This window comes from Lissotriton vulgaris, chromosome 4_1, assembly GCF_964263255.1.
Source record: "Lissotriton vulgaris chromosome 4_1, aLisVul1.2, whole genome shotgun sequence".
NCBI classification, from domain to species: domain Eukaryota; kingdom Metazoa; phylum Chordata; class Amphibia; order Caudata; family Salamandridae; genus Lissotriton; species Lissotriton vulgaris.
In genome coordinates this window covers 2,014,545,842-2,014,573,214 of record NC_141691.1, presented here as the reverse complement: position 1 = coordinate 2,014,573,214, position 27,373 = coordinate 2,014,545,842, and the positions used below count along the sequence as shown (strand labels likewise).

The window sequence follows — 27,373 nt, the reverse complement described above, 5'->3', positions numbered from 1 at the left end:
TGCCAGCTGCTGTTTATATAGCTCTGCCGGTATAAAATGCATCCCTCTCGAAGAAAAGAGTGCCACTTCCCTTCGCTGTAAGTTGCCAAGACTATGCCTTGCCCAAGAGATCTAATAAGTGTAGATTAAAAAACACAATCTATTGTACAAACATTTTTGCTAACTTTTCTGGGCAGATTGGCCATAATTGGGCCTCAAATCCCAATGTAGCCTGTGCTCATGCCACAACGGCATTCCTAAATATAAGCAGGCCCACTGGAATTATGCAATTGTGCAGTTGCGTCGTTTTTAGCATAATTATACATTTTGCTGCATTTGCCATGTAATCCATCGAATCTCTGACAGAATATCGAGAGACAGAATATCGACAGACAAAATATCAACGCTGGAATATCGAAGGCAAGTATATCGACACCCTATCTACAACATGGTAAGTACAAAAATATTGAAACTAAAATATCGATGTTAAAAATATCGTAATTATATATATCGGGGTTTTTTTTGTTATTAAAAAAAGAAATATAAAAAAATAATACTTTTATATAATTTAAACTTATGTAAAAATATTTTAGAATGTTTAAAATGAATAAATAATACATATTTGATGTTAAACATTTAATTAAAATTAAACATACAATATGTAATATATATTTAAATAATTATAATATTTATTACTTTTAAAATTAATTTTAAAATATTAACACGTACTGTAAATTACAAATACATCAACACTCATAAAATAAAAACATAAATAATAATAAATATTTATATTTAATACATAAAAACAATGAAATATACTTTCAATATTTAAAGAATTAATTAAACACAACATTATGTAACATAATAAAAATATTATAAAATGCATAAATAAATATAAGTTATATTGGATAGCGTAAGGCTAAAAATTACTATTCAAACTCCATAGGGGGCAACAGTAGGGAAAGTGTTGGAAAGCGGATAGGTAAAAATTACTATTCCCACTCCAATGAGTGCAACATTAGGGAAAGCGTTGGATAGCGTAAGGGTAAAAATTACTATTCCAACTCCAAAGGGTGCAACAGTAGGGAAAGTGTTGGATAGTGTAGGGGGTAAAATTACTATTCCCACTTCAGAGAGTGCAACAGTAGGGAAAGCGTTGGATAGCGGGTGGGTAAAAATTACTATTCCCACTACAGTGAGTGCAACAGTAGGGAAAGCGTTGGATAGCGTACGGGTAAAAATTACTATTCCCACTCCAGTGGGTGCAACAGTAGGGAAAGTGTTAGATAGCGGGTAGGTAAAAATGACTATTCCCACTCCAATGAGTGCAACATTAGGGAAAGTGTTGGATAGCGTAAGGGTAAAAATTACTATTCCAACTCCAAAGGGTGCAACAGTAGGGAAAGCGTTGGATAGTGTAGGGGGTAAAATTACTATTCCCACTCCAGAGAGTGCAACAGTAGGGAAAGCGTTGGATAGCGGGTGGGTAAAAATTACTATTCCTACTCCAGTGAGTGCAACAGTAGGGAAAGCGTTGGATAGCGTACGGGTAAAAATTACTATTCCCACTCCAGTGAGTGCAACCGTAGGGAAAGAGTTGGATAGCGTACGGGTAAAAATGACTATTCCCACTCCAGTGGGTGCAACAGTAGGGAAAGTGTTGGATAGCAGGTAGGTAAAAATGACTATTCCCACTCCAAAGGGTGCAACAGTAGGAAAAGCATTGGATAGTGTAGGGAGAATAATTACTATTCACACTCCAGAGATTGCAACAGTAGAGAAAGCATTGGATAGCGGGTGGGTAAAAATACCTATGCCCACTCCAGAGAGTGCAACAGTAGGGAAAGCATTGGATAACAGCTGGGTAAAAATTACTATTCCCACTCCAGTGAGTGCAACAGTAGGGAAAGCGTTGGATAGCGTAAGAGTATAAATTACTATTGCAACTCCAGTGAGTGCAACAGTAGGGAAAGTGTTGGATAGCGTAAGGGTAAAAATTACTATTCCAACTCCAAAGGGTGCAACAGTAGGGAAAGCGTTGGATAGTGTAGGGGGTAAAATTACTATTCCCACTCCAGAGAGTGCAACAGTAGAGAAAACGTTGGATAGCGGGTGGGTAAAAATTACTATTCCCACTCCAGTGAGTGCAACAGTAGGGAAAGCGTTGGATAGCGTACGGGTAAAAATTACTATTCCCACTCCAGTGGGTGCAACAGTAGGAAAAGTGTGGATAGTGTAGGGGTTAAAATTACTGTTCCCACTCCAGAGAGTGCAACAGTAGGGAAAGAGTTGGATAGCGGGTGGGTAAAAATGACTATTCCCACTCCAGTGAGTGCCACAGTAGGGAAAGCGTTGGATAGCATACGTTTAAAAATTACTATTCCCACTCCAGTGGGTGCAACAGTAGGGAAAGCGTTGGATAGCGGGTAGGTAAAAATAACTATTCCCACTCCAATGAATGCAACAGTAGGGAAAGCGTTTAATAACATAATTTTTATATTAACATACTTCTAAATAATTTTAATATTTGAAATAATGTATAATTAAATTTTAAAATACATCATCAATAAAAAACAATTAATAATTAATAAAACTAATTACATTTGAATAATTAATTGACAATAAATTAACAACAAACACCAATAAATAATAATTAAATATTACTCACCGAATAAATTATTTATCATAACAATAAAATATTATTTCAATTTAATTCAATATTAAATATAAAAAAACATGATACTAATTAATATTGTTTTAAAAAATCTTTAACAATTAATTAATAAATGTTTCTAGATATTAAAAAATATTTACAAATTACAAATATTAATTGACAATTTAAAAAATAATCATCTATTAAAATAATTAATGACCAATTAATAATTATTTAATACATTAATTATCCATAACTAAAAATGTATAAATAATAAAATATTTACAATTAAATTACTTTCCACCTAATACCCCTATAAACCCACAACACGCTCAGGTACTAAAACATAAAATTTAATTAAAATTAACATTAATTACCAATTAAATAATTAATTTATCAATTAAAATAATTATTTGCCAATTAATCATTAATTACAAAATAAACTATACATAAAAAAATATTTTATAAATTACAATTAAATTACTTCCCACCATATTCCCCTATAAACCCACAACCCGCTCCGGTACTAAAACATAACATTTAATTAAAATTAACATTAATTACCAATTATATAATTAATTTATCAATTAAAATAATTAATTGCCAATTAATAATTAATTACAAAATAAGTTATATATAAATATTTTTTTAATTACAATTAAATTACTTCCCACCCTATTCCCCTATAAACCCACAACCCGCTCCAGTACTAAAACATAACATTTAATTAAAATTAACATTATTACCAATTATATAATTAATTTATCAATTAAAATAATTAATTGCCAATAAATAATTAATTACAAAATAAATTATACATTAAAAAATATTTTATTAATTACAATTAAATTACTTCCCACCCTATTCCCCTATAAACCCACAACCCGCTCCTGTACTAAAACATATAATTTACTTATAAATAAATGTATTAATATATAAAATTAATACACATATAATATAATTTATTTTAAATACTTAACTAAAACATATAACACATACATAATAAAAAACAAAAAAATAATTCAAATATCGATATTAGTGTCATCGAAATTAGTTACATCGATATATATGCTATCGATATTACTAACTTCGATATTGCTTACATCAATATAAAGAATTTCGATATTACTTACCTTAGGGTCGATATTCTGTCCAACGATATTCTTGACATCAATATTCTGCACCTTCGAAATTTCAAACACGATATTTTGGTAGGTCGAAATTTAAAACTCGATATTTTGACTGTGTACCAATCCATCATCTGCTACATAATCTACAGATTTTCACACACAAAAAAGTTTCTAGCACAAAAGTTACTAAAAACGCAGCCTGGTGCTACCGTGCAGTTGAAGGCCTTTTGGAAAGGTTGACTGGTCACTTTTCGGTTGCTTATTGCTACATTTGGGTATTAACCTTGTAGTAACGAGGTGCACCCATTACGCCCAGGCAGTGTTAACAAGTGTAAAAAGTAAAAAATAATGAAAAATAGCAAAAAAATATGCCACGTTATCACGCATAATTTGCCTTTTCTTGTTGCATAATTTACTCAACACTGTCAAATAAATTGGCCCTCTACTACCGCATAATTCCAGTGGCCCTGACTATTTGCAACAGTTACTGAACCCACTTGGGAGACACAATCAAAGGAAAACAAGAACGAAAACACAAGGCAAAGGAGAAACGACCAGAAAACTACAACAGTTCATCAAAAAAGGTACAAACTAAAGAAACACACATCCACCAAAGAAAAATACTTAAAAGTGTGATTTTCCTTCCACGCTCTCTAGATGAAATCCTGTCACGGTTGCATCTTTGGCAACTTGCACAATTAGTAAGAACAAAGACTAAAAAATAAGCACAATATTAAAGGAACTAACAACATCCACTGCAGACAGATCTTAGCACAGGGGCTACAAAAAAGGCGCCACGCTAACTTGTTCAGCTCTTGAAAGAACATCGATTCGTCTCGTCCTCTCACCTTCTTGAATGCTTTCCTTATTCTCCAAGGGGATCGTTCCACACAACTTTTTGCTCTAATATCTAAGGTGGTCATTGTTTATATGTGGCCGATTCTGATGTTCCTATGATGTTGTTATATTTTAAAACTGCTAATAAAGAATTATAGAACAGAAAAAAGTCCTTAGCGACTAAGATTTACTTGTAAAACAGATACCTTTTAACTTATTCAGAGCTCCCTTCAATCTGCAACAAAAAACGGAGGTACACGATGCAGGTCCAAAAACACGTGCACAGTACCACGCGGGGCCTCTACTGACAAGAACATCAAGCGCACGATGAGCACGTAACAAAGTACAAGGGGCATGCACGCCCTACACACACGCTACACCCAGAAGGCCAGTGCAGCACAAATGCACACAGGCACATACAAACTAGAGACCAGGCATGCCTCTGCACAGTTACACACAACACACAGACACACACTAGTGTAGCCTACCACACGATAAACACGTATGCAGCATGCATTGAATTCACAATGAATACCTCTTACACCTTAGATTAATTACATGCTTTGATTCACGCTACTGAACAATATGAAAGCTTATTCTTGTGCATTATAGTGCAGCATTCAGTTTCCCTTCTGCACGTGCGCACCCACACGTTGCATGGCAGATCCAACCTTTGAACTGACTCCTTGCCTCGAGGGTCGCACGTGCTCTCAGATGGGCTTTCTGGCATCCTACTCGTGCTGGCTGCAGACACCGGCGCGCGAGCTGTGCCCGGCTGCTCCCGATGCTCCCCGGAACCGCAGCGCGACCCACAACAGGAAGGAACACGAGCAACTGGTAGCGCGCGGCAGGAGGAGCGCCTCTGTCTGCACAAAAACCAAAGCATGCGAGAAGCCTCGGCTGCCTATTGGTCAATGGTGCGATGACGTTTAGTTGGGGGCGGGGATTAACGTCGCTTGAAGTCCTACAAGAGGTAGCAAAAGGTGCTTTACAGGAGGAATAGACTGGGACCTCGGCGAGAGGGAGGGTGTACCGGCCACCACTAGAAAAGGGGCGGCGCTTAAAAAAAGAGAGAAAAACGCCCCTCAATCTGCTCAAGACGGGGCCTGAACTGAGTGACGCCCCTCTCCTCCAATGGCTGGCCAGCATTTACGAGGCCAGCCAATGGAGAAGAGGGGCGGGTTCAAGCCCCCATACCGCAAAACATAAAATCTCAGACTCCGCCCACTGCGTGGGACGCTAGTCCGAGACCTAAAAAGGATCTCTGTGGCAAAAAGCAGTAACCCACTGAGCTATGCACGTCCCTTGCAGCAGGCATATTAAACCTCTGCGCTACTATAGATGAGGCAAAACTGCTGCTGGACAAAACTCTGATCTCTCTCCAGCCGGTACATTAATCACCGGTAACCTTGACTCTTTTATTGTTGCCTGAAAACTGTTGGATACATACATAACTCTGCAGTGCTATTAAACTGCAGCACTGCTACAAAACCGGCCTCCGGTAACAAAAGAAGCCCCCAACCTTTCAGCTTCAGGGGAAATGTCCGCTTCCTGGTAAGGCCAGTCCAGCCTTACTCATGAGCTTCACAGTTTGCATGACTATAAGATGGGGTGTGGTGGGCGTGGCATGTGTATGCAAATGATCTCTGCTCCAGGACAAATTTGTACAGTGCATTTTGGTATTGCAGAAAGTGGCGAGTAGGTTCTGGCATGTCAGAGAATTATACCCAGAGCAGGGATTGGGCCAGAGGTCTAGTTGTATTCATACGAATAATGCATCTGGTGATTGGCTCCTTCCTGTCTGTATCTTCCAGGTGTACCAGGACAACGTCTACGCTCAGGGCTGTGCCTTCCACTCCTTCAAGAAGGTGCTGTTGGAGATGGGTCCCAAGTACTCCAACGTCCTGGAACTGGCGTCCTTCCACTCTATTTCCAAGGGCTTCATGGGAGAGTAAGTGCCAGCTGGTAAAACAGCACTTCGAGTGCTATTAGACGACACACTATGGGCAGTGATGGTTCTAGGATATTTGGGTTCCCGGGGAGAACGTGAATGAGGGCAGCCCCTTTATTTTGTATACAAGGTGACACATTCAGGACTGCTTGCATCTCAGTAGATGACCCTGCTCCTTAAACTGTTTGCACAAACCCCTCCTGGGCAGCAGACCTTCTTTCTCAGCACCCTACAAGCACCCCTTTTACAGCTCAGAAAGGGATGAAGGTGTGAGAGTTGCTTATCCTCTGAAAGGGTTATAACTGGGATGGACCTAAACTGTTGGACATCCAATGGTGCCTCTGAATAGGCAGCCAGCAGGAGGGCTCCTTGTACCTGGGACCAGGAGCCCCCACCCCAAGCTTCGCCTCCCTACACCAGGTCAGCAAGGCTCAGGGAGGGGACCCCTATGTGGGTCCAATTGTAATGAGACCTCTGTCTTTCAGTTGGATTGGCAGGGGGCACAAGAGGAGGTGTGTGCCATAATGGCCTAATTGTGTCACACTGGTGCGGTGCCCGGGCAACTACCCACCCACCTTCAGTGCCATGCTTATCTCTGGCCCTGATAGTGGGTTGTTTTATAGTTCCTAGGGTACCACGACGTGTGACTGCAAATCACTCAAGACTCGCCTGCCTGGACAGGTGAAGAGCAAGCCCTTCCAGTAATAAGTGATCGATGAGGCCACCGAGAGCTAGGGTGACCAACTGGCATGGGTGCAAATTCAGGACAGTGAGTGTAAAAATTAAGGACAAAGGGTCAAAATTCAGGACAAATATTCAGGACAGAAGGTCAGAATTCAGGACAAAAATTTGGGACAAAAGGTACATGTTACAGACATCAGAGGAGGTCGCGCAATATTACACAAGTAATTAGACAACCTACTTAAGTACAAGTCAAAATAAGTTTATATTAGATTGAGAGAACTTTGCACTGCATCTATTGTGTGCCGGATTGAAACGTATATACCGGCGTTTGCATATTGGATGCACCTGGATAACATGAACCAAAATTAAACCTCCACCCCCCCAGAGCTTGGCCCCTGGTGAGGTGACAGGAGCCCATAAAATAAACAGTTTGCAATGCCCTGGGCTCCGGCAGGAGCAGTGGCGGCTGGTGACATTTGCAAGTGGTGTGGCATAAAAGTTTGTGATGAGTGCTCAGTGGCGAGCACAGTGAGCGAGCCTGGACGTCATTAGGGGGGCTTTTTCTCTCCCGAGAAAAGTTTGAAAAAAGAGTGGGCAAATGTTGCCTTTTCAAGAATATTTGAGAAAGCAAGAAGGTTAATAAAGCAATTGTGAAAGTGTAGTTACTGCATCAATAAAGAGATTTCATATGATAATGACGTAGGGAGCTGCTTATTCAGTATAACCACATAGTTGTTTGTCTGTCTGACATAGCTGCCCGTCTCTCTCTGCTCTGGCTCCTCTCGAGGCCCAGCCTCTATCTTCCCTCCTGCCAGGACCTACTGTTTTTGCGCTCTCCCTTATCTCCACCTAGTTCCCAGACAGACAACCCCTTGTTCTGCCTGCCTGAGTTCCCGTGGTTCCAGCACATTGTTTGTGTGCTAGAAGTCTCCTGTGATATCGTTTGACACCTTTGCATTGCTCGTATGCTCCCTCTACTCCTGATGCTCTGTCTCTCTCTCTGGACCATCAGCCTCCTGTGGTAGCCTTCGACTCCAGTGCGTTATTCCTGCAATCCCTCCTCCCTGTGCTCTCTCCTTCACTGCACCCCCAGCCTCCTACAATCTCAAATCTATGATCCAGAACATTACAGTAGGTGAATTCTCCAGATCATTCTAAAATACTCCGTTCACAACAAATGCGCACTAACTCTTGTACATGCAAAGAATTATCCAGAGAACTGTCTGACGAACCTGCAGAACCATTCCTACAGTGATATAATTGATCTACATTATCCTTAAAATTTTCTGTTCACAACTCCCTTACTCCACACAGCCATTCAATTTTGTGAATCGCAAAAGTGACTTGTACGTGACGCCTTTACACTTCTTTTGCTAGTGGGATACGCTAGATGCACCGTGGGATATACGACCTTACATCATTCCTTATGTTAGTCCGTCTTCTTTATGTAGCCACACAAAAGAAGGCAACAAAATGGTAGGCAACAACATCAAAATATAAAGAAGAGTAAAATAAGTAAAAGCAACATAATTAAGGGAATAAGGCAGTGAGTACTCTAGCTTCCCATTACGCATACCAACATAAACATTCCCCAGTGTTACTTCTATTCGGTAAGATAGCTGAGCACATGCTGCAGTGACTTACATAATAACCTGCAAGTAATACTTCAGCCACTTTGCTGGTGCCTTTCAGCGTTTCACCCTTTCATGTATCATAAAATGACTATCAGTGGGGTAATAGAAGCTATTTTGCGCAAAGCTCATGACACAATTCCATATGTGGTGCAAGCTATATAGCACTATATCGTTAATCAGGTTAACATAAGCACATTTTGGTGAACCTGTTCGTTTAAGGCTACCACTTTCAAATGTCACCAGCCACCACTGCCTTTGGCTTTGCTATTAGTGACATCCCAGACTAAGATGATGGTACTTTGCATTGTATGGAAAGCACTGCATGGTCTGACGCCTAATTACCTTTCTAAATATTTTACTCTAACAATACCACAGAGATGGTTACATCTGCAGCCGATTCAAAACTTGCTATCCATAAGTGGCACTTTTTTAAAGATGGTAGTGAGATGGCAAGCACTTGCGGGCAGCTAGGGTCATGTTATTGATCCAGTTGCTGGTATCACTTTGCTCTATCTTAAGTTTTCTTGGTTTTCAGCATGAGCTTTAAAGATGATTACCTGAGCCAGGAATATTTTTTTCTACCTTTTTAGAGTTTATTTATTCTTTTTCGCAACGTGTTATTCCATGGATGCTTATAAAGCGCACTTAGACTGACATGATGATTTCTTAACCAGCGATATTAAACAGGTGCAATGTACTTAAAGAATAGGTGGCATGCCTGCTCATAGAGCTGGCTTTTGAGCCTACCTTTCAACAGTCAGAACTCCAAGATCCCTAATAGGAAGCAGAAAGCATTCAATTTCAGGCCACAGAAAATGTAAATGTATGTCCACTCTGCCTAGTTGGTCTGAATCTTCACATACAGGGCAACATGTTTTTTGCGATCTGCAGTGCTTTCTGAGGTTTATACATTTTAAAACGTGGAAAAAAAGGAAAGAATTGAGCCCAGATGGCAATGTGCACCATACGGAGTGATTTAATTGTGTGTGTTCCTTAATAATAGCTGTTGCTTATTGGAAGAAATGATGTGAGCGGCTGCATTTTGGAGTTGTTGCAACTTATCAAGCAAATAGCTGCGTACATTAGTTAAGACTTGACAGGAGAGTGCATAGGAGATAACTAACACTGTTTGTTTCTGCTGAAAAATGAGGACTGTGAAGCTCTTACTCAACAAATGATTAGATGATAAAATTACTTGCAAATGATAAAGATCCGTTCACATAGAGTAGCTGAGAGGGCTAATTCTGCCATCACAGGCACCTGATAGTTATTGTTGTCTTTTATATATTGTTAACACAATATTACCTTTATTTGTGTATTGCACGCTCACCTTTGAGGCTGCCTCTTGGCGTTCTTGACAAATAACAGTTGCTTATTGTCATGGAACTCATTGTAATTACCATTATCCACTTATAAGGACTGTGCTCCCACCTAGTATCAAATCTGTGCAAAAGTTCATGTGTGTCAAAGAATGACAGTTACCACCGAACAGTAGTGAAATTGTCATTCATTGTCATTCATTTTTGGTAAACTCAATAAAAATGACTTGAAATAAATAAATAAAAGTCCATGTGTGTGGCCTCAGGAGTCCTGTTTCTAAAGCCCAGAGCGGTTCTCTAAGCAGTAGTGCCCAACAACAGAGTGGATATAAAAAGCAGGAAAGCCCCGCATCAGCCTGTAAGTGTTCCTTTTTTATGTGGATTTGAATACTTATCACAGTACATCATAGCCTGTTTTCCATGGTATAGTGTTCCATTCTGAGATCTATCAGCATTACAACCACACTGTCGTCTAAAAACGCTTTTGCGGCAAAATCCACGGAAATGCTTTAACTTTTCATTCATACCTCTGCTCTGCCGTCATCTGCTGAGCAGTAGTTCCACTACGACCCTCAAGGACTAGCTAAAACGGGCCTGGAGGAGGTACAGCATAAACCGGAGTATATAAAGCTCCACTGGCCCCTGATTAACAGAAGCCATTCATGGACCCCCTTAAACTGAAAGTGGTATTGCAGTGGTAGCTGGTGACACCCACTGAGCAATACTGCTGCACACTTGATCAATCCGTGCAAAGAGCAGTGAGTTTAGGAGGAGGCCCAGGAAATGCTGTCACTGGCCCATTATCATTCTTTTTTTTTAAGTTCAAAAGAGAGTTTATTGGAAGTAATATGCCAACAATACAGATAAAATGAAAACATCATATAATAAATAAGTGATATATAATGTATCAATTGTGTAACCATTAAAACGAGTATGGTTCAAAGTAAGAAGCATTATAGGGTATCATACAGGAATAGAGAAATATCAACATACAAACAAAATTGCATCATGTGAGAAATATACAAATACAATAAAAAGAATATAATACAAGATAAAATAGAGTATGCAATAATAATTCAAAACAATGTCATGGAGGTTTAGCTACTTCTTGTTGTGAAGGAGACAAACACAGAGAGCTACTTGCGCTTGTGTCAATAAAGAGTGTGACAGGTGACCATAAATTTAGACGCTTGGATGCCATGTGTAATGGGTATACAAAAGATGCGTCAAGTCTATGATTATAACAAACCGCATACAATCATGCCTGGAATGATAATTTAGTAAAGTCCTTCCAGTTCTTGGTAATTTGTTGAAAGGCCACTGCCAGCAGTAAATCTATGATTTCAAAATTAGACTCGCAATTTTCCCAAATGGGGGATAAAGTACCTAAATAATATGTGATGGGGTAAAAGGGTGATTAGTGTTAAAGATGGAGTTTATTTGAGTCCATACTTTAATCCAAAAATTCTGAACAGGATTACATGTGAAAAGCATGTGAAAAAGGCCCGCTTTTGTGGTGTCGAACAGGACCAACATAGATCTGGGATATGAGCATGTCTAGCATGGAGTGTGAGTGGAGAAAGTAAGAGTCTGTTATAAATAAAAAAGAGTGTTTGTGTGGTATTAGCCGCCCTCAAAGATTTGCAGATTTTAAGCCAAATTCTACCCCAAAAGTCTATCGGCCAGAAAGTTCCTAAATCAGTTTCCCATGCTAATTCTAGCTTAGTTTTATCTCTTGGACGAGAGGAAGTATGTAAAAACGTGTAAAGAGAGGATGCCCTGGAAGCACCAAGAACAAGAATCCTAAGTTTATCCGTGTGCATGAGCTCATATGGATCAGTTGGTAGGATTAACGCAAAGTTTGAATGGGCATTTTGAATAGGTTCCGACAAGAGAGAAAATTTGGGTTTAAAGGAGAGGGGTTAGGTGAATAAAGATCTGGCCTTTTCAAAAGACATGATATGGTCTTGATCATATAGTTGAATGACCCATATTATACCCCTCTGTCTCCAAGCTTTCCAGAAGACAATTTTGTTGTTAATCAATATGTTTTTATTATGCCAAATAGGTGAGGTAGAAAATTAAGTTAAAGTAGCGGGTGGTATTATCTTGGAAGTGTGTTTGATTATGGGAGTCGAAAGGGATTGTGGTCTTCGTGTAAAGGATAGGTATTCTTGAAAGGAGAAAGGTGAAAGAAAAGATTTCTCAAGTAAGGCCCATTTAGGGAGATACGTAGCAGAGTCAGAAAGCCACTTTGATGCTTGGTGCAAAAGAAACGATTTGGGGTAAGCAGAAAGATCAGGAAAATTCACCCCACCCTCTGATTTTGAGCGAATCAGTATTGAAACAGACATACGTGCTTTTTTGGTGCTCCATAGAAAGGACGTCATAATGGAAGTAAGCTTCTTGAAATATGTGGAGGGAATAGTTAGTGGAATGTTAGAAATCGTATATAAGACTATGGGTGAGAGCATCATTTTAATGGTATCCAAACGGCCCCACCAAGATAAATAAAGAGGGTGCCATTTTGACGTTAAAGACGACAATTTTTTAATGCAGTTGTCCATGCAACGGGAGATTGTGTCTGAAATGGTCGGGGAGAAGTGTAAACCTAAATATTTAATGTATTGGGGGCTCCAAGTGAAACCTGAAGAGATAAAATCAGCACTGAGAGTCAACTTGGTGAGGGGTTAAATCTCACATTTATCCTTATTTAACTTATAACCAGAAACAAATGCAAAGAATTGGACGTCTGCCAAGAAAGCAGGAAGAGAAGTCTGTGGGCAGGATAAAAACATAAGAACATCGTCAGCATATGCTGCCATCTTAACAGTAGTATCCTTGAAGGTAAATCTGTAAATATCAGCGTTTTAGCGGATTCGTAATAAAAAAGGTTCCAAAGCAAGGTTAAAAAGAAAAGGAGAAAGTGGACATCCTTGTCTGACACCTCTGTGTAAGTGAAAATAGGAAGAAAGGCCGCCATTTGCTGACGCAGCTGCTCTGGGATTTGAATATAAAAGAGAGATTAAACTGATGATCTTCGAACCAAAACCAAACCATCGGAGGACACGAAAAAGATAGGGCCATTTCACTCTATCAAATGCATTTTTCGCATCCAACGCTATGGCCGCTAGGGGATGAGAGGAGTGCGAGGACTTAGACAAAATATCGAAAAATAAACGGGTATTGTCCGTGATGAGACGTCCTTTGACAAATCCGGATCTGCCCCTAGCACATCAGGTAAATGAGATTCTAATCGCAAAGCTAAAGATTTTGAGAAAATCTTATAATCAATATTGACTAGGGAGATAGGGCGATAGTTTTTACAGTGTTTTGGTTCCTTACCTTCTTTAGGTATAAGACAAATAAGGGCATCTGCAAACGAGCCAGAAGATTGACCCGACTGCATGAAATCAGAGAGAAGGATGCATAATTTAGGGAGGAATACATTTGAAAAGTGAGTGAAGAACTCTACAGTGAACCCATCTTGACCAGGGGCCTTGTCCTTCTTATGTGTCTGCAAGGCTTTCACGAGTTCCCTTTGTGAGAGATCAGTTTCTAATGGCGAGGAATCCAAATTAATAGGAGGGGTATATTGTATTGAAGAGAGAAACTGGGTAATGTCATGGTCAGAAGAAGTTTCAGACGTATAAAGTTATTTATAAAAGTGAAGAAATTCATTCAGGATCTCTCCATCCTTAAACTTCAACTGAGTATCTCGACCAAAAACAGAATCAATGTTGAGTTTATTTTGTTTGACCTTTAAATAATTAGCTAGTAATTTACCTGCTTTATTCTGTCCTTCGTAATATTTGGCACTAGATCTAAGCAGAATATTGGAGACTTTATTGGTCGTATCCTGATTAAACTGATATTTGGCTTTAAGTAGGTCAGATAAGCAGTCCTTAGATTTAGAGGAATAATTAGAGTGTTCCAATGCTTTAATTTTGGTTAAAAGAGCATTGGTGGTGTGTTGTGCTATTCGACGCTTATTGGAAACATATCTAATAATGAAATCTCTAGCTGAGGCCCTAAATGTATCCCAAACTACAGGAAAAGATGTAGTGCCTGTGTGATTAAAGAAAAAAATGAGTGAAAAAAAAGTAAAAGATGATGTAAAAACTGGATCTAAGAGCAGAGAGTAATTGAAACGCCATTTACGAGTTAATTGAGGTTTGCCTAAGACATCAAGATGCATGGAAACCGGTGCATGGTCAGATATTAAAATGGAGCCAATATCGGTCCTCACAGGTGACTGAGCTACACTGTGATAGATAAAAAATAATCTAATCTGGACTGGGTGTGGTGCAATGGGGAGTACAAGGAATATTCCCTTACTGTGGGATTACAAAGTCGCCAAGCGTCTATCAGTTTGTGCTGTTTAACTATTTGTGTGAATAGCTTGTGAGATTTGTGAGGGATAAATGAGGATAAGGAATGACGATCATTAAAGGGGTCAAAGATGTTATTACAGTCACCTGCAAGAATAAAGTTATCATTGCAGCATTGTGTTATTTGTGATGCTAGAGATTTCCAAAAGGAGGGATGGCCCACTGTAGGCGCATATATGTTCAACAAGGAAAGTGGGACATTATCTATCAAAAATGTAACAAATACCCATCTACCATTTGGGTCAGAACAATGGGAAAGTACCTTAAAGGGAAGGGATTTACAAAAAAGAATAAGAAGACCATTTTGTTTGCCATCCCCTGGAGAAAAGAAAACTTTGTTTACCCAATTTCTCCGCAACTTTGCAGATTCTTCAGTTGATAAATGAGACTCTTGTATACACGCGATATCTGTATCCAATTTGGCTAAATTAGTTAAAACGAAAAGCGAAAGCAAACCTCTGACGTTCCATGAAACGATTTTTAAAGGCATATATGAAAACTGTAACACAATGATGCAAGCAAAGAAATACAACATTTTGAACATTTAGAACCATATTGAGCAATGAACCAATAAAATGTAAAAAGAGATAATGAAAATAAAGGAAAAAAGAGAAGAAAAGAGAAGGAGTAATATAGGAATAATCATGGAATAATGGAATAATGAATAGGAGAGTAAGAAAAAAAGGAAAGAATGCTGAGATAGATGAAGAAAGAATCCAAGAAAAGAGAAGAAATAGAAAATAGGAGAACCAAATATGCAGAAAGGGAGAAGATGAAATGACAAAAGACTTACAACAAATCCAAGACATATGAGGTTTGGAGGGATGGAAGGCCACAACAAGTGATTTTTTTTTTTTATTTGTTTTTATTGCAGAATTAGAAACCAGTTCACAAAATAGATCAACCAGTACACTAATGGCGTCACAATGCATAGATAAAGTAATCATAAATTCGTACACAGCCAATGAGCCCACAACCCGGAGGCCGGGCCGCACATCAATTCATATGCCCAGCAAAAGCGCCACAGTTGTTACCCCAGAGGGGTGTCTGGTTAACGACATCATTTAGTATCTGCATTTTACCCCCCTAAACTCCCACCCCTCCCATTACACCAGCCAGCATGCTCCAGCGTCCTATGTAAGCAATATCGGATTTGTAACCCCTGGTCCTGCTCCTATCTACTAGTGGACGCCTATGGTGTCGGTCCGGGGTACATCTATTGTAGCCCACGGCAACCTATATGACCTCTCTCGGGGACCCCTTGCTATGTACCCAGCCCTAGGCTCAGCCTCGGATTCTCCCAGAACATAACCTCGGTGCCTAACAACCCCCCCAAACAATCCCAACCAACCTCCTCCCCCCTCAACCGCTGCTGATGTGGGCATAGTCCTGCTATAATAATAATAATGGAGCACGCAACAAATCGGGTGGAGCCTTTGTTCTTTCAAGCCTCATGGAGCCCTAAGTGTGCAATTTGTTTATTCTTCGTCTTCCACCATGTAGTCACGCAACGCTTGAACTATCATCTCCCACGCTCTCGCCATCTCCAAGCTTTTATCATTGTCAGTCCTAGCAGCCTGTCTCATTCGGAGCACACTCTCACAGCCAGACCATTTCAGCAGCTCATTCATCCATTTCCTTACCGACGGACCCTCCTTGGACTTCCAGTGCCAGGTAATTTCTCTTTGGGCCAGCATGAGCTCTAGATCAATGAATTTACTCGTTATTTTGGTGTTCTTTGTGTGAGGAAACCAAAGCAATAGGCACGCCGCCATGTCAAAGTCCACTTCCCTGTCAGTAACCACGTTCAGGAGTTCCCCCACTTCCGGCCAATACGTCCCCAATTTCGGACAGCCCCACAGCAGGTGGTCCAGGTCAACCTCAGGCGCCAGGCACCTCGGGTACACTGCGTCATGTACCCGAAAGTACCGTTTAATCCTTTCCGGGGTCAGGTATGCCCTGTGCAGGACATAAAAGTGTACCTGTTGGAAACGTGCATTCCTTGTCCCCTTCCATATTCATTTCAGAATATGGCCCCACACCGTGTCTGGGATGGGCTTACCTATACTGTCTTCCCATTTCGCCTTCAGCACCAGAAGCGGTTCCAGTCCCTCATTTAACATCCTATTATGAAGGCAGGTCACCGCTTTAAACGGACCCGCGGCCATCACCACATACTGGCAGGCCATGGTCGTTTCCGGCTCTGTTAGCCCTCCCTTCCAGTGCTTTTGTATCGCCGCTACCACCACCGCATGCAGAAGGAAGTTCCCGTCCGGTATGCCAAACTGTTCCTGCAACGTCTGAAAGGGGACTAACATTCCATCTATGTATAAGTCCCCCACCATCTGTAAGCCTAAGTCCTCCCATTCTGACAACTGGGACCAGTCACCCCCATGCGGCAGAGCGGTCAGCATTCCCAAAGGTATCTCTGGGGCATATGGCCTTGCTCTCTTTGCCCTCTTCAGGCTTCTTTGCCAACATAGCCTGATCGTCTTTTCCTCCATTGTAAGGTCCCTCATTTCTAGTTTCTGTTGCATAACTATGTAGGCCAGGACGTGGCATTGAATACCAGTCCCTCGTTTGTGATCCGGTCCTCTGAACTCCCTGGCAACGTGTTGTGTGAGTATTTGAAGCTGTGCTGCTAAATAATATAGTTCAAAGTCGGGGACTGCCATCCCCCCCTCGAGCTTGGGCCTGATCAAGGTATTCAATGCTACCCTGCGTCGCCTGTGACCCCAAATGAAGTCCGTCACCAACATCCGCAGTTCTTTAAAGACCCACTGGGGAATCCAGATCGGCAGGGTGCGAAAGTAATACAGCAGCCTCGGTAGTGCTACCATTTTCAGTAGCGCCACTGGGCCCACCACCGATAAAGGGAGGGAGGCCCAGAAGGATATGCAGCCTCTCAATGCGCGCACACAACGCCCTATGTTTCCCTCCAACAGACTCGCAGCCTCATGGTAGATGCGGACACCCAGATAAGTGAAGCAAGATGGCTCCTAGACCACACCCAGCTCGCGAGGGGGACACGGCGTGTCCGCCCGCAGCGGAAAAATACAAGTCTTAGTCCAGTTCACCTTAAGGCCCGACAAGCGGCCAAACCTGGATAACATGTCCACTGCTCCCTTCAGGGCCTGTTCTGCATCCCCTAGGTATAACAACAGATCGTTTACATATAAGGATATGTAATGCGACTTCTCACTCTGCTCGATCCCCTAGTACGTGGCCCCGGACCCTGCCCGCGCCGCCAACGGTTCCATTGCCAGCGCGAACAACAGTGGGGACAACGAGCACCCCTGCCTCGTCCCTCTACGGACCGGATAATCCGAGGATATAATCGATCCTAGGCGCACCCTCGCCGTGGCCGATGAATACAGCACTCTTGTCCACCTTCCTAACCCCTCACCTATACCAAACTTCCCCAACACCTCATCCAGGTAAGCCCACTCAAGGCTATCAAAAGCTTTCTCAATATCAACTGATAAGACTGCAGGTTCTCCGTCCGTGTCCTCAGCACTGTTCAATATCCGGATCAGTCGGCGTATGTTCAGTGATGTGTTCCTAGTAGGAATAAACCCTGCTTGGTCCCCGTGCACTAATCTGGTCATGTGTGGTAGCAGTCTGGTGGCCAGGATACGGCTCAAGATCTTATAGTCCACAGTTAGCATGGACAGTGGCCGATAAGACGTCACATCGGATGCTTCTCTGCCGGGTTTCAGCAGTGGCACCACTAGTGCCTCCCTCATTGACTTAGGCAAGCACCCCAGCCTTCTAGCTTCAGTGTACACCACCAATAGTCTGGGCGCTAAAATATCAATATATTTCAGGTAGAATTCTATCGGCAGGCCATCTACCCCAGGTGTTTTGTTCCTCGCCATCTGTTTAATGGCCACTCTAATCTCCGATAGCGTTATAGGCCCTCCCAGTTCATTCGCTTCCTCGTTCTCTAGCACCGGCAGTGGGACAGAGTCCAGGTATTCCCTGATTTCAGAGACCTCCACCTCTAGTTGGCATTCATACAACTTCTCATAATAAGACTGGAAGCGCGCCAGCACCGCCGCCTGCGAGTAAACCATTACCCCTGACTCCATTCTTATGCTCATGATCGGGCAACCCCTAATGTCTGGGTTAGCAATCCTAGCAAGGAGCGGACCCACTTTATCCCTCTCGGCATGTGCTTTAATGGTGTATTGCTTATAATCATAGCACCGCAGCCGTTCCGTTTCGGTCACCACTACTTCCTTAGCCTCAAGTAACCGCTCCTGTAATTCCGGTCGCTCAAGCCTACGCTGTTCCAATTCCCTTAACGCATCCTCCGCTTTCGCTAGCGCATTCAAAACTGATGTCCTTGCATTCGAGAACCTGCCCATGCATACGCCTCTCACCACCACTTTCATTGCATCCCATTCTACCGATCTCGCAGTAGCAGAACCCTCGTTCTCCTCAAAGTAGTGTTCGATGCCCTGTTGGACCGTGTCACTAAACACCAGATCTTCCAATGTGTCAGGCCGCAGCCGCCATGTTGGAACCGCTGACCTCGCACGCTTCCACTGCACCAACACCAGCAAGGGATTATGATCTGAGAGGGTCCTAGTCAGGTATTCCGTGTGAGTGACCATGGCAGCCAGGGGGCCACTACACAGGACTAAGTCTATTCTGACGTGTAATGCATGTAGGGCCGAAAAAAAGCAATAGTCCCTACTGTCAGGATGCTGCTCCCTCCATACATCTATCAATCCCCACCTCTCTTGCCAGTCCTTCCTATGTGTGGCTAACCTACGTACCGGGGAATCAGCCAACGGCGGGTGCGACCTATCAAGCGTCACATTAGTAATTGAATTGAAGTCACCTCCTAGGATGATGGGGCCCACCAGGAAATAGGCCAGCGAACCAGTCAGATCATCAAAAAAATGGGCCTGATCGACATTGGGGGTGTACACACTGCATAATACCACATCCCTTCCATATAGCCTCCCCTCCACCACCACATATCTACCCTCAGGATCCACCAGCTGGTTCGTAACCTGGAACGGTATCCCCGCCCTTATCCATATCAGCACCCCTCTAGCAAACGCCGAATACGTGGTGCCAAACACCTGACCCCGCCATCTCTTCTGCAGTGCAGTGCATTCTTGCTTAGTTAGATGAGTTTCTTGTAACATTGCAATCTGGACGCCTCGCCTCACCAGATAAGCATGTACCTTGTGGCGTCTGACCATTGTTCGAAGTCCCCGGACATTCCATGTTAGGCATTTCAAATTAGGTAACGTCCCCATGGTAACTATTATCGTACCATTTCAAAGGCAACCTGTCATTGCCCACATCATTGCAGTTGCTTCCCCCCATCAAAACTGTTGAAAAAACTCCCCAAACCCCACTCCCTAGGACAGGGCCTAATAACCCAGTTTCAGCCCTGTTCCAAACCTGTAACATAACACACATTAGACTAACCTGTGGTCGCCACCACAGAAGGCCTTAAGGGCCGCAAAGGGGTGAGTTAGCACCAACCCAGGGCAGGCAGAGCTCCCGTCCCGCGCCCTCGGTCCCACACTGCCCTTACAGCACCATACCTGCCAGCCCGTCAACCACTAGGAGAGCCTGCCCCAGTAGAAACAACGGAATTGTTCAGCCCTCCCAATAGTCACTCATTAAAGAGTCCATCTGATGTCTGTGGGGTGACCGCTGGACCCTTCGAACTCTCAGCCTCCGATATTTCTTCTCCAGATTTGCCTTCGTCATCACCAGAGTCCGATTCAATTACTGCCTTCTCTTGTTGCGACCTCATGATGTTTGCTGTCGCAGCTAGCGCCCCTTTCTTGTCCGCGGCCATCTGACCATCCTGCACCGCTCTCTTGAGTTTGTTTCGTGAACGGATACGTTGCGATTTTCGGATCTGGAGTGGTTTATGTCTCTCCCTTTGATTTTTGCCGTTGCGGTCCGTTCCGGCTCGATACAACTCAAGCCACGACCATGCTTCATCCGGGGTCTGAAAAAATTGGGTATTCCCATCCAGGATCACTCGTAATTTGGCCGGGAAAAGCAAGGAGTATTGAATGCCTTCCTCCCTCAGCTCTTTTTTCACAGTCAGGAAGGACGCTCTGTTCTTTTGGACCTCCTGTGTGTAATCCGGGAAGACCGTAACCCGGCTATTATCCACCTGAAAGGGGCCCACTGAGCGCGCCCTCTGTATCAACAGGTCCCGATCCTTATAGTGCAGGAGTTTCACCACCATCGGCCTGGGTGGCCGGCCTTGCATAGGTGGAAGAGCTGGTACCCTGTGTGCCCGTTCCAGGGAGAAGAAAGGAGAAAGGCCCTCCGGCGCCACTACCGTTTTGAACCAGTTCTCCATATAGGCCACCGCGTCATCCCCTTCAATTTTCTCCGGAAGGCCTACTACCCTCACGTTGTTCCTCCGATTACGACTTTCGGCATCCTCCGCTCGTCTCTCTAGTGTGTTCAGGCGGCTGAGGATATCAGTCAGCTTGTGTTCCGCGGTTACTACCGCCGGTTTCAGCTCTTGAAGTAACTGTTCATGTTCCTTTACCCTGTCCGAGAGTTTCACATGGTCTGCCCTCAAGAGACCCAGCCCCGTGGCGACCTGTGCAATGTCCTGATGCAAAGCCTCCTTAGTCGCTGTTATTGCATCCAAGATGTTGTCCAGTCGCTGGTTCAGCCTCTGTTCTTGCTCCGTCACCTCCGGGAGAGCCTGATCCCCGCCATCTCGGGCCAGCGCGGTCGGGTCTTCCCGACCTTGTTCCATGGTGGAGGCCCCGCCAGCAGCCGCCATCTTAGCTGCCTCGTGCGTCGTCATACGGTCACCTCAGGTAGTTCACCAGGTCTCGTACCCTCCGTTCCGGGAGCCTCGCTCACTGCTTCCGTTCCTCGTCCAAATGTCTTATCTGGGCTGCTCAGTCGTAAGCCCCGACGACGGTGCCGATAGCCACCTGAAGCCGGAGCCGCCCCTCATACGATCGCCATGGCAAAGATTGGAGGGAGGGGGGGGAGAAAGCGGGTGCCGTGCCCGCCGTACACCAGGTCGACATGGGCCCCCGCACCACCAGGTCCTCTCCGCAGGCCCGTTCAAGTGGGTCCTAGCTCCGCGTGCCCCGTTGGCAGATGCGTGCAATTTGTTTCGGTTCTGATCCGCCTCGCTCCGCGGACAGACTTCGCTGTTCCCCTACGCCGCCATTTTCCTCACTCTCGGCACGGCACCTCCGGCCTCCGGAATCGGGTCTCAGCTCTTTGTTTGGTCTCCTGGAGGCCCCCAGCTACTCTCCGATGTTCCCTCAATACTTCCCACGGATAAACCGCCTTTCAGGGAGTACCAAAGGTGTGGTGTTCAGGAGAAATAGCGGGACCAGGCGCGGAGCTGCGAGCTCACGCCGCCATCCCGTTCGGCGTCCAAGCCACGCCCCAAGGCCACAACGAGTGATGATGTGCTCAGGACCCATGAGGGAGAACGGAGAGGAGAGCACACAAACAGCGAACTGTAGGGACACGAGGGAAAGAACGAAGGACGCTGGAGTAGTCTGTGAACGGAAGAGAAAAAATATCAAACAGATACAAAAAACAATAAAAAGAAAATAAGTTACTGTGCATCTTAAAACTTAATACTCTATGAATGGAATGGAACCATAATGCAGACTTGAGGGAAAGAAGAAAATGTGAGATAAAGATACAAATGCAAACAATAATTTGGAATGTGAAGATGAAGCCGTTTCCATCGGATGAGCCTGAAACGAGTATAGGAAGCTTTTTAGTTGCATTGGATCCTCATAGGTATTACTTTTGTTGTTTATGGTCACCTTAAAGGCGGGGATGGAAAAGACCATAGTGTGCCAATATCAAACGTAACTGGGGCCATAGTGACAGGAATTCCTTACGACGATCTGCTGTTGATTTGGCATAGTCTTGCGTGAAAAATAAGGAGTTACCAGACCAAGTGATTCTGTTTAGTGCTCTAGCTGCAGATAAGACCTTCAACAAATCAGTGTACTCTAGAAAGTATATAATCACCCCTCTTGGTTTCCTGTTAGAAGGTGATGATGGTACAGACATTCTTGAACCTAAACGATGAGCTCTTTGGATATTGAGAATAGTGCTTTCCGGGAGTTTGAGAAGTTGCGGGAGAAATGACTTAAAAAAAAGTGATAGAGTCTGAACCCTCCGTCTCCTCAGGCAGACCGTAAATGCGAAGGTTATGAAGCATCAGCACTTGAGAAGATAGAGACTGCACTTTGGTTGTGGAAGAGGACAAAGAGTCAACACTTTGTTCCAATGTGGTGACACGCTCTTCCATGTTAGACCACTTATCGGTGAGAACCTGAAGCACTGATTTGGTCTCCTTAATAATGGCCGTAGAGCTCGAATCTCTTTCAGCAGTAAGTCCATAGTGACCGAAGAATTTTGTTTCGTAGGAGACGGAGGATCTTTCTTTAATCTCTTGGTGGATGACTTCGTTATAGTAGAGGAAGCAGCGTTTGCCGATGTTGTTGAGATTTTGGATGAATTGCTAACAGAATCATCCATAGCTATACACTGATGACGTGAACTAGTTTGAAGCAAAAACTTACGTTGCACAGGCTTGGACTGAGATAGAGCCTTTAGCTGTCTTCCCATAAAGAAGGCAAAGTGAGGGCCTGAAAGGCAAAAGAGTTAACAGAAGCAAACAACTACTGACATGTAGTCCTTGAATTGCATGAAACTGAATTTAGGAGGGCACAATAATATGTAATGTAAGGTATCAAACGTGCTATATAGGAACACTTCCAAGAGTCAAGTAATGTAGTACAGATACAAAAGTATAGAATATGTGCTACCTGAATAACAATCATTCAACAATTGAACAACTAGATCCACCCTAAGTCAGGACATCGACTGACCGCATAGAGAAGGTTATATATAAACATTCCACTGATGGTCACTCAAGGAGAAATTGTACACATATCAAATTGGAATTGAGGTGTGTCTATATAAGACCATTACCACATTAATATTAGGCGTGCTGAAAAGCCACTGTAGTTGTTAGGTTCAAAAAGCAAAGAGCATGTACTGTTGAAGTAAAGAACAATCAACAAATAAGGAGATATGTGCTTATTCAAACAATGGTACTGATTTACTGCATAGTGGAGGCAAAATAGAGTTAAAACAAGAAGGCATGTAAGGCAAACTGTCAAATTCATGTAGAAAACACCACAGAATACCTCAAAAATAGAAACAACTACCCCAATTCTCAATACAATTTGTAAAAGGTTGTTTAAATATTATGATTTATGCTTTTATGTTGTAAGGAGAGCATACAAATGGCGAGATGCTAAAAAGGGTCTGTCCACAATAGAAGAAAGTTGAGAACAAAAATAGCGAGCACAGTCTCAGCAAAAGTCTGGTATGTTCTGTTTATGAGAAGAGAAAGTCTTGCCGGCCTTGAAAATGTTGTTAATATGGACCCCCTTAATAGGCTTGGAAATCACACAAATTATTCGTGAAAGGGGCAAGATTCGTGAAGGGCGTCACAACGGAGGAGCTATTTCAGCATACATCACAGCATTAAAATTGTTGTTGGATCCAATTGTTAAATAACTTCTTGAAAGGCATTTTGTGAAGATGAGTGAGCATTCATTTGTAATATATAGGAGAGAGTAAATGTACAGCATTGGAAAGAGGCTCTGTCGGCGGTATGGAAGAAGAAAAATCTCAAAAGCAGGCAAAAGCTTAACAAAAATAAAATGCACTAGACGTAAAGGTGTGAATCCTCATCTTTGCAATTTAGACTTTAAGGTAAAGACCCCTCGATAAGCGTTGAAAGCAAGAATTGCATTTTGTGGGCAGGCGTTAGGTTCAGTCACCTAGAAACCGCATAGGAAGCAACTCCGTCAGCGGGAGATGTGAAATGGCGGGCTCACCCTTCATAAACCACGCCGCCGCACATAATGGGGATAAAGGCAAAATATTAAACCTAAAAGAGGCTCAGGAAAGAGAACTGGAACAGAATTATGAGCCGTCACCTTGCCCTTGTTATGTGCAACCGCCGTGAATCCGCTCCGGCACTGCTTTGTTAATAAAATTAATAGCAGACCTGACCAGGGCTGGAAAACAACTTTCTCGAAGGCTCGGCAAGTTCACACTCCATGTCCTTCATTATGGAAGCAATACGGGCAGGGCAAAACGTTACATTGACCCGTTCTCATCCCCGCCAGCCCCGAAGAGTCACAGATCCACCGCCATCCTCGACGGGCGCAAGCCACGCCCCGGCCCATTATCATTCTGTATGTGATAATTAGGCCGACATACAGAATGATAACGGGCCGATAGCAGCCTCTGCTGGGTCAGGGAGTGGCTGCTGCAAGCCACTTATCACATACGGAGTGCGAGCTGGACCCTGCAGTGAGAGTTACAGAACTCTCAGGCTGCTAGCAAGTTGCAGCTCGCTGGAATGTCTGGAATTACGGACAAAAGGCGTCCGTGAAAGTCTTGTTCACGAACAAGAGACCCAACTTACGGGCAGTCTGTGAAATTTACGGATGGTTGGTCACCCTACCGAGAGCCCGCAATAGGGTTGCTAGCAGAGCACGCAATAAATTGGGGGAGGGGGAGTCCCTGAGACGCCCACAGCAGGACAGCTAAGGAGGCAAGCGCAAATTTGTAGGGTCTCTGAGACCCTCACAGCAGGGCAGATAACGGGCAAGCAGTAATTTGTGGGGTCACTGAGACTTTCTGTACATGACCTGGGTATGCCCCGCCAAGGAATAGAAGAGGAAAAATTGGAAAATGCATGTTGGTGCTTGATTTTGCGATGCCTGAATGCAAAATTGGGTGGCATCACAGCTGTGGAAGAAGGATATATTGTAATGGGTGGTCGCGGATACCCAACAGATGAAACAGACCAAAAAAAGATAATAAGGTGGATGAAGACCTATAGAAGTGGGGTGGAATTATTAATAGAATTGAGGAACGCCTTAATGTCCATGCACCTAGCGTAGCCACAGATGAGAGGGGGTACATCGAATAGTGCGCTGCACAGACCGTGTGTAAGGGAACAGAGCAAGATATGGGTGTGAGACATCCTGTCAATGTATAACCACTGTGCAGAATAATTATGCGTACTACCAAGATAGTTGCAAGTACAATGTTTATGATTACACTTTGTTAAAATTCAATAAATGAAATATATTTTTTTTAAAGTAAAATTTGTGTTTTTTAGGTTTTGCGAGTTATTTAGTGTTTTGAAAATATGTAAGACAATGTTATCTATTTTTAAAATGATTTAATGTCACATTCCTCTGTGAAAGAACTCTTGCTGTTCTCTAGGGAGTAATTATTTTACCAGAAAACCGCTTTGCATTCAATCTTTTTCCCCATTTCCCTTTTCAAATTTGCAAAGGAAAAAACTGTTGTGATGCTCTTTCCTCCATGGGTTCAAGTGGATTATATCTGATGCATGTGCTAATATTTATTTACAAATATCAAGAGCTCATTGCCCAGTGCCCCTCCTGGTGTCTAAAGATATAAGAAGTGAGGATTATGATAACTTGATATTTTTAGCCTATACTCTTCAGTGCTGACAGATTTCTTCTTACACCTGTGTCTCTCTCGGTGCCTTGTAGGTGTGGATTCCGCGGGGGTTACATGGAGGTCATCAACATGGACCCGGAAGTGAAGCAACAGCTCACTAAGCTGGTGTCCGTGTCCATCTGCCAGCCAACCATAGGCCAGGCGCTGCTTGACGTAATCATGAACCTGCCTCAGCCAGGAGACCCCTCATATGAACAGTTTGTTGCTGTAAGTTGGCATTTGTCTTTTGGTTTGATTCATCCGGGTTCATGTTCTGAAGAAATTGTTTATGTATCATTGTGAAAATTAGACTCAAGGGGAAGACGAGCTGAGACTGGTTGGGTGAACATCTCTTTAGCTTCATTCATATGAAAATAATGAAGGAGGTACCTGGAGTGAGAACCTACATTTCAGAACTTAATTCAGGTGTGCTGCGAATAGTGGAAAATGAGAGTGGCTGTGGAATGACTGCATCAATAGACTGTACAACTTGAAGCCATTCTATGGAGAAGACGTCATCAACTTCTCTCTGGTGTTATACAGTCACACTCTTCCTACTTCCTGAGTCCGATGACGTCCTCACGAGTTGAGACATCTCTGCTTCTCTGGACCTCTAATCGCACCTATTACAATGACATCCTCTCTTGAACCCGAGTCATCCCGTTGCGGTCCCTCTTGTTACCTCAATGTATTTCCATAAGTGACATCCCCTCCCTAGACCATATCATGTTAGTCATCTATTGGTGCTCTCTCACTTCATACTCCTCAGCCATCCAATGACTGCTCTGAACACACCTTTTTGAATCATCATGCCAATGACCTTCTCCTTAGCTCTCCTTATATTCCTCTGGCACTCAATGACATTGCTCTTATTAGCTTACTTTACATTGTTATGTTATTCTTGTTCTTGAGTCTTTCAGTAATCGTTGTATGATAGAGGCGCGCAAGGCTTAACCACATGTGCCTCTACTACGCAGCCAGAACCACTAATGCGACTTGTTCATGCATTCCTTTACGACACATGCCTTTACCGCGCAATTTCGTGGTGAATGCATGAATGGTAAAGCTGTATGCGTGCCACTACTCTGACCCTCATACCCCCACCCTAAGCCCTAAATTACAAACCCACTACCTGCCCCGCTCTAAGCTGTAAATTACAAACCCCCTACCTGCCCTCCGCACAAAGCCCTAAATTACAAACCCCCTCCCTGCCCCTGCCCTAAGCTGTAAATTACAAACCCCCTA

The 27,373-nt window shown here is 43.2% G+C and overlaps 1 protein-coding gene across 1 annotated transcript in view; it reads left to right on the top strand.

Annotated features, from left to right (window-relative positions):
• The window catches only part of LOC147724879 (alanine aminotransferase 2-like), a 386,240-nt gene extending 359,766 nt beyond the window's left edge, over positions 1–26,474 (top strand). Inside the window, exons 7-9 of the mRNA XM_086918124.1 lie at positions 6,414–6,550; positions 26,182–26,356; positions 26,439–26,474. Coding sequence (XP_086774250.1) covers positions 6,414–6,550; positions 26,182–26,356; positions 26,439–26,474 — 348 coding nt within the window. The remainder of the gene's footprint in view (positions 1–6,413; positions 6,551–26,181; positions 26,357–26,438) is intronic.
• Positions 26,475–27,373: the final 899 nt, after the last annotated feature.